General features: G+C 41.1%; 1 protein-coding gene across 1 annotated transcript in view; it reads left to right on the forward strand.

The window, feature by feature from the left end:
• LOC122065445 (probable RNA-dependent RNA polymerase 5) overlaps positions 1–17094 on the forward strand; it is a 32173-nt gene that overhangs the window by 3181 nt on the left and 11898 nt on the right. Inside the window, exons 4-5 of the mRNA XM_042629266.1 lie at positions 1268–1493; positions 3270–3415. Of these exons, the coding sequence (XP_042485200.1) occupies positions 1268–1493; positions 3270–3415 (372 nt within the window). The remainder of the gene's footprint in view (positions 1–1267; positions 1494–3269; positions 3416–17094) is intronic.

Here is a 17094-nt window from a genome sequence, read left to right on the forward strand (position 1 = left end):
TTTTTGGTGGGGGGGGGTGGGTTTGGGGGCGTGTGTAGACTAATAATCCTTAATTGATTATGCTCAAAGTTGATGCTAGACAAGACTTTAAGCCTGAAATATTGTGAAGGAACCCGTCAACCAAATTTATGTTGGTGTATGATGTCTTGTATTCCGTCACAGTTTAATCCAGGGAGTACTGGTGCAGCACCTAGACAGGCAGGACGGCGGTCCCGCTCGTAAAATCTCACCGGGGATGTAGTCAACCTTGCCGATCCTCATAAAATCTGTGTGCATTGTTTGTTCTGTTTTTCCATTATCTTCTGCATCGTTTTAGGGTTGCGTTTCTACAATTTATACTCTGTGCAATTGAAATTCTAAAGTTTATTTTTTTGCTTCATATCATTCATGACCTGACCATCTTGTTTGATGAGAGCTTCTCAAGTTGGACCCCTTGATCTGGTTCCTAGTTTTCAAACTTGTCTTTTTCCACTTTGAGAATCCCTATGAAATCTTAATTTCTTTCGTTTGGTCTCTGTGGTCTAACCCTAATTATGAGGAGTATTAATGGAACCAATGGGTTCCCTTGAAGAAACCTGCTGGCCAATTCATTGGTCTTTTTTGAAACCATTCTATGTCAGATGGACTGCTTTTTATATTTACTTGTGTTTCAATTAGTTGAGATAATCGGATCAATAAACTTCCATGGTTTTCGGTCTTGAAGATAATTTTCACTTATTCTACTATAAATTTATCATTTTTCTTGCCCATGGTAGGCACTGAACTGAGTCCTGACACAGAAACATTGGCTTGAGAACAAGCCTCAAATTTTACCAGTATGATCTTTTTTTAATTTAAGATCTAACAAGCTTGTCAACACTAATTACTTGTTTAATATGGTATGATAGAGAATGTTACTGCAATTTTGATTGAAATTTTCTAAGAATGAGATAATTTTAAGTAGCTAATTTCCTAGGATCCATGTGGCCGACCCCATTTAGCTGAGATTCTCCTGACTTGATGGGTTGTACCGCTTCCCTCTTACTCCCATCTTTCACCTCTCACTTTTCATATTGCATTCTTCATCTTTCATTTGTCATGTTCCATTGTTCATTTCTCATATCTTTCTCTGTGTCTTTTCTCCCCCCTCCCCCCTCTTTTCTCTGTTTTATAATCTAGTTTTCCTTACTTTTGATGTTTGGATCCATGTGGCCGACCTCATTAAGTTTTGATAAGGCTTAGTTTGTTGTTGTAATTTTTACATGCTTTATTTTCTTAAAACATGCAGTGACAGTGGGCAAATTTCGGGGAAGGTATTGGTTTACAGGCACCCTGGCCTCCACTTAGGAGATATACATGTCTTAACTGCCACTTATGTTAAGGAGTTGGAAAACATAGTTGGGAATTCCAAATATGGTATTTTCTTTTCTATCAAAGGACCAAGGTCCCTGGCAGATGAAATGGCAAGTGGTGATTTTGATGGTGACATGTATTGGGTGTCAAGAAACCCTGAGGTTGGCATTGATTATCCAAAGATTTATACTTTAATCCTAAATTTCTGTTGTTAACTCCTGAATGTGGTTCTCATAGTGATTACTTACGTTGCTTTGAACATATCATTAGTTATTCAGTTTTGTTTCATGTGTTTCTCATTGCTACGTGAAACATTTCATGGTCTATGCTTGTTTAAATACTCCATTTGTTATTTCTATATTTATTGTTATTTTTATCAGGAGTATCGTCATCATCATTGTTATATTGTTATTGTTATTGTTATGATCGTCTCCATTATTATCTAATGCTTATCAACTAATCACATTCTTGTAAATCTCATTATTGAAGGTCTAAGGCATATTACTAGCTTGTTTCTTCTGTTTTTTAGTAAAATTGAAGATTTAAGTTCTGAGAAGCACAGTGAACAAGTATTGGGTGATAGAAAGCAAATGTGCAAAATTTGGATTCTTGTGATCTTTGGGAGAGATGGACGATTTTGGGTTGTCTCATTAACAATCTTCCCAACAGTCTTCTTGTCTCACATTGGTGCACATGTATAGGAGGAAGATAATGTTCAGTTGCATACATAATATCTTGGGTACCCACCATTCAATTAGCCTTACCAACGTCCCCTACATAAACAAGCAACTAGATAGGATGCCCAAAACGATAGGTTTCAACAATGCACCATGTGAAAGACTCTTTTCTGCTTTCTGCATATGGTTCTTCGTATATACCTCCCACCCCTAAATGTGTGTGTCTTACAGTATGCCCAAAACCAATGAATTTGTTTATCCATGTTATTGATAGATAAATTTCTAATTAATGGCTTTACACCTAGCTCTGTATTTTCTGCCTCTTGCTTTGACTAGTTGATCAGTGATTTCTATAAAGTGGATTAATATGTTAAGACTATACTTGATTTTTCGTTGAAATTTGGGTATTTGTTTGATTATATATTCTGTTACGGTGTGAATAAATCTATGTATATACAAAAAAAGGGTTAAAAAAAAGCAAGTGGGTATTTCATCCCCCTTCACTTGGCTTATATGTTTCCAATATGTCCCTGTTAGAATACTTCTCTGAGATCAACTAGCTCAACAATTGTGTCTCACAAAGATTATAAGGCTTGCTGTCACAATGCCACGAGGCGCCTAGGCATCCAAAGTAATGCTAAGCATCCAAGGTGGTCCCTTTCTTGCATCATGTAACGCATGCCATCACCTTGGACTGAAGGGGGCGCCTGGATGCCTAGGTGCGCCCGCCTTGGCAGTTGGCAACACCTTGACAACTATGGTACTCATCCATTCCTTTTTCACCATCACCTGGGAAAAAGATAACAAACCAAATTGACTACGTCGATATGGAATGGATTGTGCGTTACATGAAACAATTGGCCATATGCAGCTAGGAAACATGGTATTGCAATGCCAATCCCTAGAAATTCTAATTGGCAAGTGAATCAATGTGGGCATTGTATCGATTTTTTTATCATTATTCCCAAATGTCGTAAATGTTTCTTAGGAGACCATGTGTTATGGCATATAGGGAAATTTCCATATTTGCGTGTTAAATGCAACCCACAAGCCTGTGTCTAGGGATTATTTACACCTACACCTCCGAATGTTTGTAGAACATAGTTTATTCTTTATTTACCATAGCTTCCTCTTCAACATCGCATGTCCTGGCACCAATGCAATCCTTGTTTGTACACTATGCTAGACTTGGTGGTTGTTTCTTTTAGCCATAACATAACTTGGATTCATGCAACACTCACATTATTGTATTTTGTCCAGCTACTACGCTATTTCAAACCAAGTGAACCTTGGGAAGGGACTCACTCAGCAAAAGGCACATGTATCCCCAAACCAACTGATTTTTCTCCCGAGGAATTGGAGAGAGAGCTTTTTAAGCAATTCTTATCTATTAGGTTTCAACCAAGGTACATTCTCTTCTTTTATTGTAACTTCTTTTTTGTTTTGGTCAAATTGTTTCAATGATGTCTTGGACTGTTATTGAGTAGAAACATAGGTATATGGTTTCCTCTCTTTTTTCTTTTTTTTGGTTGGGTGAACAAGGAATTCATTACCGAAGAGAGAAAAAAAGAAAAAGAAGCAAGCTCAGCCTTACAACGGGGGTGAAGGGGCTTGAGCATGTAAAAGAGTAGTAGGAAGATCCCAAGAATTTACAATATTCCAATTTCTGGGAGATTCTATGCAACGACCTGGAGAGCCTGAGGTTTTGGCTTTAACTTCAAAGAGGATGGAGTTCTGAATCTGAGAGAGAGTCCTCGATTTAGAAGTCCATTGACGAAGGTTGTGCTCAAACTAAATGTGGGAGATGGCTGCACCGAAAGCTAATTTACCAATCGTGTCACAACAAGACTTCCCTGAGAAAGAGATGATTTCCTTATTTATCTTTGTAGTTATGGATGTTATGGCTTTAACTTGTTTGCTCAATGTAGGTTTCAATAGGACTAGCTGAATTGCCAGAATCTCTAGGAGAGGCTGCTCTTTGGTACCTATATCTCTCTCTCCCCCTTACCTACTGTTGTGGATAACTGGATATCAATACCTTCCATGTTGCAGGAATAATGATCGTAAGAGAGCTAAGAAGACTTTGCTAACAGTTGAAACCTAGTTTTCCTAGGGCTCTGTTTGTTTCGGCGTAAAATAGGCAGTAAGACCATTTTTACGGTAAAATTGGATTTTCCAATGTTCTATCATTTGAAAATTTTACCTAGACCTCTGCGTTTACCAGAAAACACCAAGACATATTTTACATTTGAAATGGCCAGAAAGTGGTGTGTAAAATGTTACATCCTTCGCTCGATAAAATCGAAAGAAATAACAACGAGAAACTTTCTTCCCCAATGCAAGAGGCGATGGGTTTGCTGTGGGGGTTCTCGGTGTTTTCTGCTTTGAAGGTTGCAATGGAGATGCTAGATCTGGTGGACGTGGTTGAGGTAGATTCGTGAGCAGAGATCAATGGTCAGGCGATTGTGGTTCAGGACGAGTTGCAGGTGACGATGGTTCAGGGGGTTTCAGGTGTGCATTAAGGGCGTGATGCAAGGTAGGGGTTGATTGCTGAGTGAACTGGGAACTTGCAGGTTGCAAGGTTGTGAGCAGAGTGAACATGAAACCTGCATTTGCGAAGACAAGAAGGAAGACGAAGTTGGAGAGAGTTGCTCTGTTCTTTCTGATAAGAGGATATTTGCAGTAAAGGATCTAGAGCAGATCTAAATGTTTTATGTTCAGTGAATTCCTCCCATCATCATAGAGTTATTGCAGGCTTTTTATGCGGGATATGGGATACTCTGTTTTCTAACGGATCTGATTTCTGCAACTATCCATGGTGTGTTCTTTGTTCTCACAAAGCCTTTTCTTGGAATGGACTCTTAGTTTCTTCTTATTTCATATCAGACGCTTCTTCCAAGGTAGAAATTCAGCAACATATCGGGGTTCAAGCTATGTTTCCTTTCTCTTTGGTAGTATAGATTCAAACTGCAACGTATTTTCTTCTATTAGTAGTGTCTCAGCCAATTCTTCCTCATCAAATCGAGCCTCCGTCTAAGGAAATTCAATTATCGGTGATTCTTCGGATAATGAAGGCGCAAAATTTTAGGTCGAAGATTTTTTTTTTTTTTTGGTGAATGGTAAAATGCATTAAAAGAAGGGGGGGAAAATATAGCTCCATAAGGGGATTTAAAATCCCAAAACGGATACAAAAGCCCATAAGGGCACCAATCATGGCCTCAAAGAACTCCTACTGACCAGCCCGTATGCCCAACCAGAGGAGGGTAAAATGGTCTGAACTGAGAAGTGAACCACAATCCCTAACCTTAACATTTCAACACAACATTTTCTAGCCACCAACACGAAGGAGCACTGCTAGAGAAGAGCAGCCATTATGGAGTAGTGTGCTGGCCTTACGGAGGGCCACGGCCAAGCTGTCAGCTGGCCAAGTGGATGGGTCTCCAAGGAGCAAGGGTGCCGGCCTTTCTAAAGGCAACGACAGAGTGGCTGCCAACCGGGAACGGCCCAGTGGGCTGGTGTCGGAGAGGCTAACCACTAAACCAAAAGGCAGGTTCCCAACGGCCAACAGGCTCACCGAGGCAGGCAGACAACCAGGGTGGAGGCCGATTCTACGAGCAGGCGGACAGACCCAACGAGCCCGGCATCTGGAAGGGGAGACGACCAATAGGACAATAGGCCTGACGAGAATGGTGTCTAAAAGGGCTACAGGCATGGCGGGCAGCCGACTGGGAGGCAGAACCGAAGGAGTAAACGAGCCAATGGACATACCAAACGAGCTTGATGGCCAACCAGAAGGGTGGACACCAGGCTTGACGAGAGAGGTGTCCAAAGGGCAACAAGCCTAGTGGGACGGCGACCGAGAAGTAGCGAGCCCGGAAGGGGCCAGCACCAAGTCATCTACTGGCCAAGCAAGGCAGGCAGCTGACAGGAAGACGAGCCGAGTGGTTGCAACAACGTCAACACCAATCGAGTTACCCAAAGCTAGCAAGCGCGGGAGAAGAAGGGAAAGGGAGAGGAGGAAGGAGAGGGTGAGAGAAGAAGAAAAGGAAGATGGGAGAAGGGGAGATATAACGGAAGGGGAAGAAGAGGAGAGGAGGGAGGGAGGGAGAAGATGAGAAGAGAAGAGAGTGCAGGGGGGAGAAGGTGAAGGAAGAGTGAGAGAGGAGGAAGAATAGAGAGGGTGTAAGAAGAAGACGAAGAAGGGAGAGGGGAAGGCGGGATGTAGATGCAGAGGTAGGGGAAGAAGAGCTAAGGAGGGGAGGGAGGGAGAAGAGAATAGACAAGAGGGGAGAAGGCGAAGGGAGAGGAAGAGAGGAGGAGAGGTGGCGAGCAGCCCAGCCTATTGGTCAGGCTACAGCGGCGCCCTTTGGTTTTCTCTAAAGCTAAGGTTTTTTAGGTCGAAGTTGAGTTAAGCTTGAATCACATACTTTACTTGCTCGTTGCAACTGGTTGCACTGAAGCTCAGAGGCGGAAAGCATTGAGGTAGTTGATGGGGTTAAGCTTGAATCACATTCTTTGCACATTGGGTGTTTGATAAAATAGCTCAACCAATAGTTGTAGCGTGAATAGAAGGTTATAACATAAGCAATCATATTTGAAAAAAAATTTCATCGTATTTTACTTCCTAAGAAACAAACAGTGGAAAATGTTTCAACCGGTATTTTACATTAAAATTTTACTTAGGCTCCGTTTGTTTTGATGTAAAAGAGTCAGTAAAATAAATTTTACTATAAAATGAGATTTTCCATCGTTTGTTTTGCAACTTGGAAAATTTTTATCAATTAAAATTTTTCTAAAATCCATGCTTTTACCATAAAGGCCTTGGAAAATTTTACGCTTATCTGCCTAGCCGAAAATTAAGTTCTCGTCTTCGTCGTTGGCAATTGAACTTTCGCATTTCTGTTCCTACCAAAAAATGAGTTCTCATCTCTGTCCTTCACAACTGAACTTTCATCTTCCCTCTTCCTGCTGAAAATCGAGTTCTTGTTTGTCCTTTATGATTGAACTTTCGCAATTCCTTTCTTCCACTCCTCCAAGTGTTTCCATCTTTGCAACGAATGAACCAAACATTTGTTTCTCCACTTCCTAAATTTGCGGTTGTAGCATTTCCTAGCAATTCATTGCAACGACGAAGAGAGAATTCTCTATTGAAATACGGGACTCATTAGAGGACCCCTTGAAGTCAGATTCACTACAATGAAGAGGATGGAGACAATAGAGGTTAAGGTTTGGGGTTGGTGGAGACATATGGTTGAGGAGATGCAGGCTCTAAAGAAGAATGACAATGTGATCGAGTGGAGTAGTGTGTCTTTCCTCACAGAGGAAGACAATTGATTGTAAGTTGGTCTTCACAATTAAAAAGAGGGTTGATGGTACAATGGATTACTACAAGGCCAGAGTTGTTGCCAAGGGCTTTACGTAAACTTATGGGATCGACTACTAGGAGACGTTTGCTCCAATTGCTAAGATGAACACAATCCATGTTACTTCATCATATGCTGTTAACAATTGGACGTGAAGAATGCTTTCCTTCATAGGGAACTTAAGGAGGAAGTGTATATGGACATTCCTCTTGGATTTGCTATAAAATCCAAGGAAAGGTGTGCAAGCTGAAGCCTTGTATTATATGGGCCGAAATAATGCCCTTGTGCTTTGTTCGGGCATTTTCATAAGGCTATAATTGAGACAGGCTACTCACAAAGCAATACCAACCACACCTTATTCATCAAGAGATCTTGTGGAAAGATTGCTCCCATAAGATTATTTTGCAGAGATTTATCGTCTTAAGAAATACTTGCGTGAGGAATTTGAGATCATTGATCTAGGATAGCTTCATTACTTCCTTGGCATTGAAGTTTACAGGTCTTCTCGTGGAATCTACTTGTCTCAACGAAAGTATATGCGTGACCTTCTTTCTGAGACAAGTATGTTGGGGTGCAAGCCGATTGATACTCCTATTGAAGCTAACGATCACCTAATTAGCTAGGAAGGTGATTCTATGGACAAGGGGTGATATCAGAGATTTGTTGGGTGCTTAATCCATCTTTCTCATACATGCCCTACATAGCTTATGCCGTTAGCCTGGTTAGTCAGTACATGCATTATCCCTACTCGACGTATATGGAAGTTGTGCTGCACATTCTCTATTTCTCGAAATCTACCCTAGGACGTGGCATCTTTTTTTCTCCTTGTTGAGTTTCAGGGGTATTTTGATCTAGTCGATAGTGCTAGTGTAGTGCGGAAGGTATAGGGTATTCCTATCCTTGGTCAATTATATTATTGAAGTAATATATAAAATAGAGGGAAAGACCTGCGACAGAAAATTCTGGTCTGAGCCACAGGTTAGCTTCCTACTCTTTGAGACTACTATGACTCTCGCCTCTCTCCTTTCATCTCTCTTCTTCTTTTCTTTCTTTCTTGATGGAGTGCTATGGATTAAATCACTTCTTGATTCATTGATGGAGTGCTTGGTACCCATTTGGATTACGATATTATGTTGCTGAACTAAATATTGAAGACCTTGGATTATGTCTCCATCCTTTTGCCCAAAATCAATTATTAATAGGTTTTTTCCTGGTTCATCGATTTTTGTCCCTATGGTTCTAGTGATTGATTTGATGATGTCGATAGTTGGATCAGGCCTGGATATTGTTGGTTTATACTAGGATCCCCGATTCTATGGTGCTACAGAGATATGCACACAGGTGATTCGATTTTTTCTTCAAACATCAAAACCCCAAAGTTATCCATTTTTAGGTTCCTCATGGCTGTGACCAAAAGTACTACCTCTTCTTCTGCTACATCTTCTTCGGACAATATGAATGTCCAGATTACATCTATCAAGCTCAAAGGAAGTTCAAGTTACCTACTTTGTGCTCAGTTTGTGAGGGTTTATCTTATGGCCAAAGATAAACTTCAATTTACCACCTCTGCTCCTCATGCGTCATCTGATAGGGGATATAATGACTGGATGAAGGATATTGCATTAATATTGATCTCGTTGTGGTTTAGTATGGAACCAGATGTCGCTGCCAATGTCATGTTCCACACTACTGCGAAAGGTGTGTGGGATGATCTGAAGGAAACATATTCGCAGGAGTAGAATGACTCATATCTATGATCTCTATGATAAGCTTTTCCAATTTTGTGAATCTGACAAGTCTCTACCAGAATACAATAGTGCTTGCAGGGGAATGGCTGAAGAACTTAATGTTTTTCAGCCTCTGACTACAGACATTGACAAGCTAAAAGCTCAACACAATGAATTTTTTGTTTCCAAAATTTCTGGTTGGCTTGAATAATGACTTGAAGGCAGTGAAGAGCCACTTACTTGCTGGAGAAACTGTCCCTACATTGTATGATACTTACTCCAGACTTCAGCGTATTACACCTTCTACAAAATCTGATCAGTCTATTAAAGTCAATTCTGCCTTTCTTGGTAATCGTGTACGTGGCGAGGTCGTATTGTTTGGTGGTTGAGGTTCTAGTGGACAACAATCTGATCGCGGACAGCAATCTGATTGTTCTTCTCACCAGTGCTCTTATTGTGGCAAGTCTATATTAGAATATTTGTGTTAGGGGTACATTAGGAACTGTCTATTGTTAAGTGGTCCCTATATGTAATGTTCTTTATTTTTCCTTATTTACCCTTCACCTCCCTTAGGGAGGAATATGTAATTCCTAAACAATGTTTTAAGTCTAATGTGAGTGAGATGAGCAATTGCTCATTTCACGATTTTGGCTCCCACCGTGTCTCTCATTCTCTCATCTTCTCTCCTTTTCTTCCTTTCTCTCTTCCATCTTCTTCCCTCATCTCAAACCCTAACATCCTTCATTTCTAACATGGTATCAGAGCTCTACAAAGGTTTGAGAGTAGACTATTTCTTCTTGCTCCATTCTTTAGGTCTCTAATGGAACCCTAAAAGAAAGAAGGGTCCATTAAAGGCTATACTATGTAAAAGAGTATACAAGAAAGCCTAATGAAGCTGTGAAAACCAGTTGAAGACACTTGGAGAGAGTTTTGAAGGCAGCAAACACAGATTGGAGCTCACACAGAGAGAAGAAGACCAGAACAGCATTGCCACCCCTCCCTGGTTCAACCACTTCTTTCTCTCTCATCCAGTCTGCTTTGGAAGGTTGGACTTGCTCAAAGGAATTGCCCAGTGGTCTATCTTTGACTCCCAAAGCCTTGCTTCCTGTCGTTGGGTGCTGTTGGAGCACTACTCCATTTTTTACTTGCTGCCAGGTACCGCTAGACTCTGTTTTTTCAGAATATATGGTCTGAAATGGATGGTAGACTATGTATGGGGTGTGTTTGCTTGAATTTTTCTCTCTTATAATGCTTATGTGTGGTTGTTGGATGAAGCTCCATGGTTGAAATGGTGTTTTATTGGCTTTGCATCAAGTCTCTGTGGCTTACTGGCTTACTTTTTTGTTGAGTTCTGAGAAGAAGGTTTTTTTCTTTGGGGCTGGTGCTTCCCCTTGTCTTGGATTTCCCCTTGGAGTGTTTTTTTTAAGGGCATTCTTGCATTATGTCTGATCTCACGGAACCTCTAGAAGCTACTTCGGGTGGGTCAAGTAGTACCAACCCCAGTTCGATTGTCTTCGACAATCCTAACACCCAAATTTCCCTTATGAAGTTAGATAGCACCACCTACTTGGATTGGTCACATTCTGTGAAGCTATCTCTGCGAAGTAAAGGGAAGCTAGGATATATTACTGAGTCTATCAAGGCTCTCGCTGTTGTAGACCCCGGATCTAGAAATGGAAAACTGCAATCTCTACTGTTATGACTTGGCTTCTTTTCTCCATAAAACCTGAGATAGGTAGGAGATTTATAAGGAAGGAAACTGCGAAGGATATTTGAGATAGTGTCTATAGGACCTATAATAGGGTAGGTGACTGTGAAGGTTTACCAGCTTCTGCAGCAGGCACTCTCCATGAAGCAAGGGACTATGTCTATTTCTGAATACTATAATACTGTTGTAGGACTCTGGGAGGAGTATAACTATTATCGAGATCTTCATTTGACCAATCCTGATGATGAAGCTAAGGTCTATAGCTCTTTTGAAAAATAATGTGTTCTGATACTTTTAAGAGGGTTGAATTCAGAATATGAGCAGATCTAGATGCAGATTTTGGGCCGGTCACCCCTACCTACACTTGATGAGGTGTGTATCTACCTTCTGATGAGGAAATCATGAGAGGTGCCATGGCTTCTACACCTTCACTTGAGAGCTCTGCTCTTTCCTCCACTACTCACAGAGATTGGCGTGGAGGCGGCCGAGGTCAAGGGCCCTCCCATGGAGTTGACAGGGATAGACGGCAGTGTGACTATTGTGGAAAACCTGGCCACACTCGAGAGAGGTGTTGGGTCCTTCATGGTCGTCCTAGTGTACGTGGGGGATCTACTGGCACACATGGTGGCCTCTGAGGTGGGGCTACAACCCATGCTACTATGACAGAGACTGATACTAGAGGTCTCGTACAGATAGATACCAGTGCCTTCTCTAGGGATGATATTGCAGTGTTTCGTCGGTTCATGTCTCAGCTTGATAGCCCGTCTACCTCACAAGAGGCCTCAGCTTCTGCTATGCTTGTCACCATCTCGGCACCTTCCATAGCTCCGTCATGGGTCATCGACTCTGGTGCCACTGACCACATGATTGGTATGTCACATTACTATGATTCCTACTCCATTTGCTCTGGTAAGGATAAGGTCCGGGTTGTTGATGGGACCTTCTCTATCTCTGGTAAAGGAAGTATTCCTCTTACCTTTTCCATTTCATTTACTTCTGTTCTTCATGTCCCAAACCTTACCTTTAACCTATCGTCTGTGAGCACTTTAACTAAAACCTTAAATTGTTGTATCACATTTTTTCCTTCTCATTGCCTTTTTTAGGATTTGGGGACGAAGAGGATTATTGGCAGTGGACGTGAGGAGGGCGGCCTATACCGTGTTGAGCCAAAGTTACTTCCTTTGACTACACCATAGTCCTACGCATGTGGCCGTGGTGATACCAGCTCTATCAACTCTGTGATGCTTTGGCATCAGTGTTTGTGACACCCATCTTTTGTTGTTATGAGGAAACAGTTACTTCATTTGTTTACATCTTTTTCTTCCACTCATGTATTTCATTGTGAACCATGTAGTTTTGCTAAACATTGTCGTTCATCTTATCCTTATCATGGTAATAGATCTGTTGTTCCATTTCATATTGTGCATTATGATGTTTGGGGACCTAGTTCTACTACCTCCTTGTTTGGCCACCGTTATTTTGTTTCTTTTGTGGATGATTTTTCTTGTTTTACTTGGACCATTCTTATGAAACATAAGAATGATGCCTTTAAAACTTCTATCAAATGGTCCTAACCCAATTTGAAACCAGGATCAAAATTATCTGGTTTGATAAAGGGGGGAGTGCATGTATGGTGGTCGACAAGACTTCTTTACTAACAATGGTATTATCCATCAGCTTGCTTGTGTTGATACATCCCAACAGAATGGGGTAGCCGAGAGGAAAAACCATCATTTGTTAGAAATTGGTCGAAGTCTTTTATTTGGTATGCATGTTCCTAAAACTTTTTGGTCTGAAGCCGTTGTTGCTGCGGATTTCCTCATCAATCGTATGCCTACCAAAATTCTTAGGTCTCAAAACCCAATTGCACTCTTATCTCCTAAGTCTTCTGCTTTCACTCTCCCACTAAAGGTGTTTGATTGTGTTTGTTATGTGCATGTTAACAAATCCTTCTGCACCAAACTTGATCCCAAGGCTTTAAAATGCCTATTTCTTGGGTATTCTTCCACCACCAAAGGCTACAAATGTTATCACCCTTCCTCTCGCAGGTGACTCCTTTCCAAAGATGTATCTTTTTTGAGTCTTCCCCTTACTTTGCACCTCATCAACATCCTTTTTAGGGGGAGAATGGAAATGAAAGTGAAAAGGCTACTGATGCCATCCCATTTATTACTTCATTACCTCTTCTTACTCCTTTTTCTATTGATATTGGTAAAAATAAAAAGGTGGATGATGTTGGTACTGTGGATGAACCTTGTATAGAGAAGGCACCTATTATTGTGTACACAAGAAGGATAAAGAAGACCTGCCAAGAGTCCTCCTTGTCTCCACATCATGAGCTTCCTCTTCCTCAGTCAGGTAACATCTCCTCCCCTCATTTGGAGTTGGATCTTTCTATTGTTGTTCGTAAGGGTAAGAGAGCTTGTACTAATCCTATAGCCCAGTTTGTTTCCTATGTTGTTGTCTCTCCTACAAGTGTTGCTTTTACAGCCACTTTTTCTTTTGCTTCTGTCCCCAAAACTGTTATTGAGGCTATTTCAAACCCTAGGTGGAAACAAGCCATGTCAGAGGAAATGATGGCTCTTGAGAAGAACTGTACCTGGAAACTGGTTGACCTTCCCAGGGGGAGAATCCCAGATGGATCTATACGGTCAAGTACCGATTAGATGGTGCTATTGAGAGGTACAAGGCAAGATTGGTGGCCAAAGGGTACAGTCAAGTGTATGGAATTGACTATCAGGAGACCTTTGCTCCTGTGTCCAAACATAACTCTATAAGAGTTATTTTATCTGTGGCAGCAAACAGAGACTGGCCCCTATATCAGTTAGATGTGAAGAATGCCTTCCTCCATGGAGATTTAGAGGAAGAAGTGTATATGCAGCCTCCTCCTGGCTTTAAGTTTCCAGTAGCAAATGGGAAGGTGTCTCCTAAAGAAAGCACTTCATGGTTTAAAACAGTCACCAAAGGCTTGGTTTGAGAGGTTCAAACAGGTCATTCTGAAAAATGGATACTCCTAGAGTCAAGCAGATCACACATTATTTACCCGGAGAGGTAAGGGCACCATCATAGCACTGATTGTGTATGTTGATGATATTGTGGTAACTAAAGATGATAATGAGGAGATGAAAGCTTATTTGGCTAAACAGTTTGAGATCAAGGATCTAGAACACTTGAAATATTTCTTGGGTATTGAAGTGTCAAGGTCTATGAAGGGAATCAATGTCTGCTAGATAAAATTTGTTCTAGATCTGTTGAAGGAAACAGGAATGCTGGGTTGTAAACCAGCAAGTTCTCCTATTGAGTAGAATCATAAGCTAGGAGAGGATTGTGGCCCTTCCCTTGTTGATGCAGGGAAATACCAGAGGCTAGTGGGGAAACTGATTTATCTGTCTCTGACTCGTCCAGACATTTCTTATACAGTGGGAGTTGTGAGCCAGTTTATGATGTGCCCAAGAGTGGGCACTTGGACTCTGTGTACCGTATCCTTAGATACTTGAAGTCCTCTCCAGGAAAAGGACATTTGTATGCCAGGAACAATCACTTGAGGATTGAAGGCTATTCCGATGCTGATTAGGTTGGATCCATTTCCGACAGAAGATCTACATTTTGTTATTGCACATTTGTGGGTGGAAATTTGGTTACATGGAGAAGCCAGAAACAGCCGGTTGTAGCTAGATCCAGTGTAGAGGCTGAATATGGAGCTATGGCTCATGGTGTTTGTGAGCTCACTTGGCTGCGTCGGTTGGTTCTCGAGTTGGGGTATAACTCTAAAGGACCTATGAGACTACTGTGACAACAAAGCAGCCATAAGTATTGCTCACAACCCAGTATAACATGATAAAACAAAACATATTGAAGTGGACAGGCATTTCATCAAGGAGAAGATTGATTCTAGTAATATTTGCACACACTTTGTGAGGACATGTGATCAATTGGCAGACATCTTCACTAAAGAACTCATTCCTCACCAGTTCAGTACCCTCTTATGCAAGCTAGGAATGTATGATATTTATTCACCAGCTTGAGGGGGAGTGTTAGAATATTTGTGTTAGGGGTACATTAGGAACTGTCTATTGTTAAGTGGTCCCTATATGTAATTTTCTTTATTTTCCTTGTTTACCTTTCACCTCCCTTAGGGAGGAATATGTAATTCCTACACGATGTTTAAGTCTAATGTGAGTGAGATGAGCAATTGCTCATTTCACGATTTTGGCTCCCACCTTGTCTCTCATTCTCTCATTCTCTCATTCTCTCATTCTCTCATCTTCTCTCCTTCCTCTCTTCCATCTTCTTCCCTCATCTCAAACCCTAACATCCTTCATTTCTATCTGTCTAATCATATTGTAGACTTGTTGGGAAAAACATGGCAAGCCAGAGTGGGCAACCCAGTTAGCCAATCATGTAGTGTCAGATGATGGTACTGACATGGTGTCTATTAATGATACTAAACCAAGGACTCCTTCAGGAGATTCTCCTACCAGTCTACATGATGATCTCAATCAATTACTAAAGCGATTGCAAACTCTTGAGGCATCCTCTAATACATCTAATGGGGCGTATACATCTGTTGCTACCTTGGCTCATGCAGGTGCATCAACCCTCTTTACCACTGCTTCTACCCCCTGTATTATTTATCCTTACCACTGCTTTTACCCCCTGTATTATTTATTTAGGGGCCTCTGCTCACATGATTGGTAAGTCAATCTCTTCTACAACTTTCATTAACATGTCATCTATGTCACATGTTACCCAATTTCCATTAAGTCTTCTCTAAGTGAGTCAGTTAACTAGGTCATTAAACTGCTCAGTAACTTTCTTCCCTTCTTACTGTGTTTTTCAGGATCTTCACACTAGGAAGATGATTGGTGGAAGGCGTGAAAAAAATGGTTTGTATTATCTTTACTGTGGTACTCCTACTTCTTCTGTTGCTGCTACAGCCGTTGGGGATGTGACTCCATTCCAATGGCACTGTCGTTTAGGTCATGTGTCCTTGTCTAGGTTAAAGTTTGAGTGTGAAGCCTGTGAGTTGGGAAAGCATCACCGTATTTCTTTTCCGTTTCGCTCTATGGCTTTTAGTCCATCTTTATTTTCTTTGGAAACAGTCTCTTCTGCAAAGCAGGCAGGGGTAAGGTTGCGTACAACTTGCCCCTCCCAGATCTCACAGTAGCGGGAGCCTCGCGCACTGGGTTGCTCTTTTTTTTATTGAGATGTTTGGGGCCCTTATAAAGCCAAGAACATATTTGGATTGCAATATTTTGTGACTTTTGTGGACGACCACTCTCGTCTTACATGGTTGTATCTCTTAAAAAATAAATCTGAATTTTATCTGTGTTTCGGAATTTCTATAATGAATTAAAAACTCAGTTTGGCATTTTAATTAGGATTTTCCGTTATGATAATGCTTTAGAGTATGTTCAAAATGAGATTTCTAAATTTTTTGCTGCTTGTGGGATGATACACTAAACTAGGTGCTTCTATACCCCTCAACAAAATGGGGTGGAAGAGTTTAAAAATAGGCATCTCCTAGAGGTAGCACGGGCAATTATGTTGCACATGCATGTTCCAAAAAATTTCTGGTGTGAGGGGGTTTTAACTGCATGTTATTTAATTAATCGCATGTCGTCCTCTATTCTTTATGATCTATCTCCTTTTTTTTGTTCTTTTTCCTAACTTGCGAAGTTTTTCGGTTCCTCCCCATGTTTTTGGTTGTGTCTATTTTGTTCACAACTTGGATTGTCAGTTAGATAAGTTATCTCCTTGGTCAGCTGAATGTATTTTTTTGGGTTATTTACGTACTCAAAATGGGTACAAGTGCTATGACCCAATTGCTCAACGGAACTTTGTCAATACTGATGTGTCCTTTTATTAAGGCACCCCATCTTTTCCTTTCCCAGGCATCCCAGTAAGGGCTAAGTGGACTTCACCAGTTCCTCCTATTCCTACTCTAATTCCATTCCCTGATGTCCCTAGTGCTAGCGTCACATCTCCTTTATAGGTTTATCAGCTCCAGAAGAAACTCGGACAACCCAGTGCCGATACTACTACTCCAGATGATTCGCTCCCTATACTGTCGTCTTCTTTTGGTAAATAAATCTTAAAACCTCTTGTTTCCAAGGTAGATCTCCATAACTAAAATGATGTCATTGGCGAAAAGCATATATTTGGGTAACCATAATTGGAAGCTGTATAGTGGGATTTCGATCTTGCACTGCATTTTGTTTTTATTACTCCTTATTCATTTACACCCTCCAACCCACACAACCCCCAACCCCACCCCCCCCCCTCCC

This window comes from Macadamia integrifolia, chromosome 2, assembly GCF_013358625.1.
Source record: "Macadamia integrifolia cultivar HAES 741 chromosome 2, SCU_Mint_v3, whole genome shotgun sequence".
Lineage (NCBI taxonomy): Eukaryota > Viridiplantae > Streptophyta > Magnoliopsida > Proteales > Proteaceae > Macadamia > Macadamia integrifolia.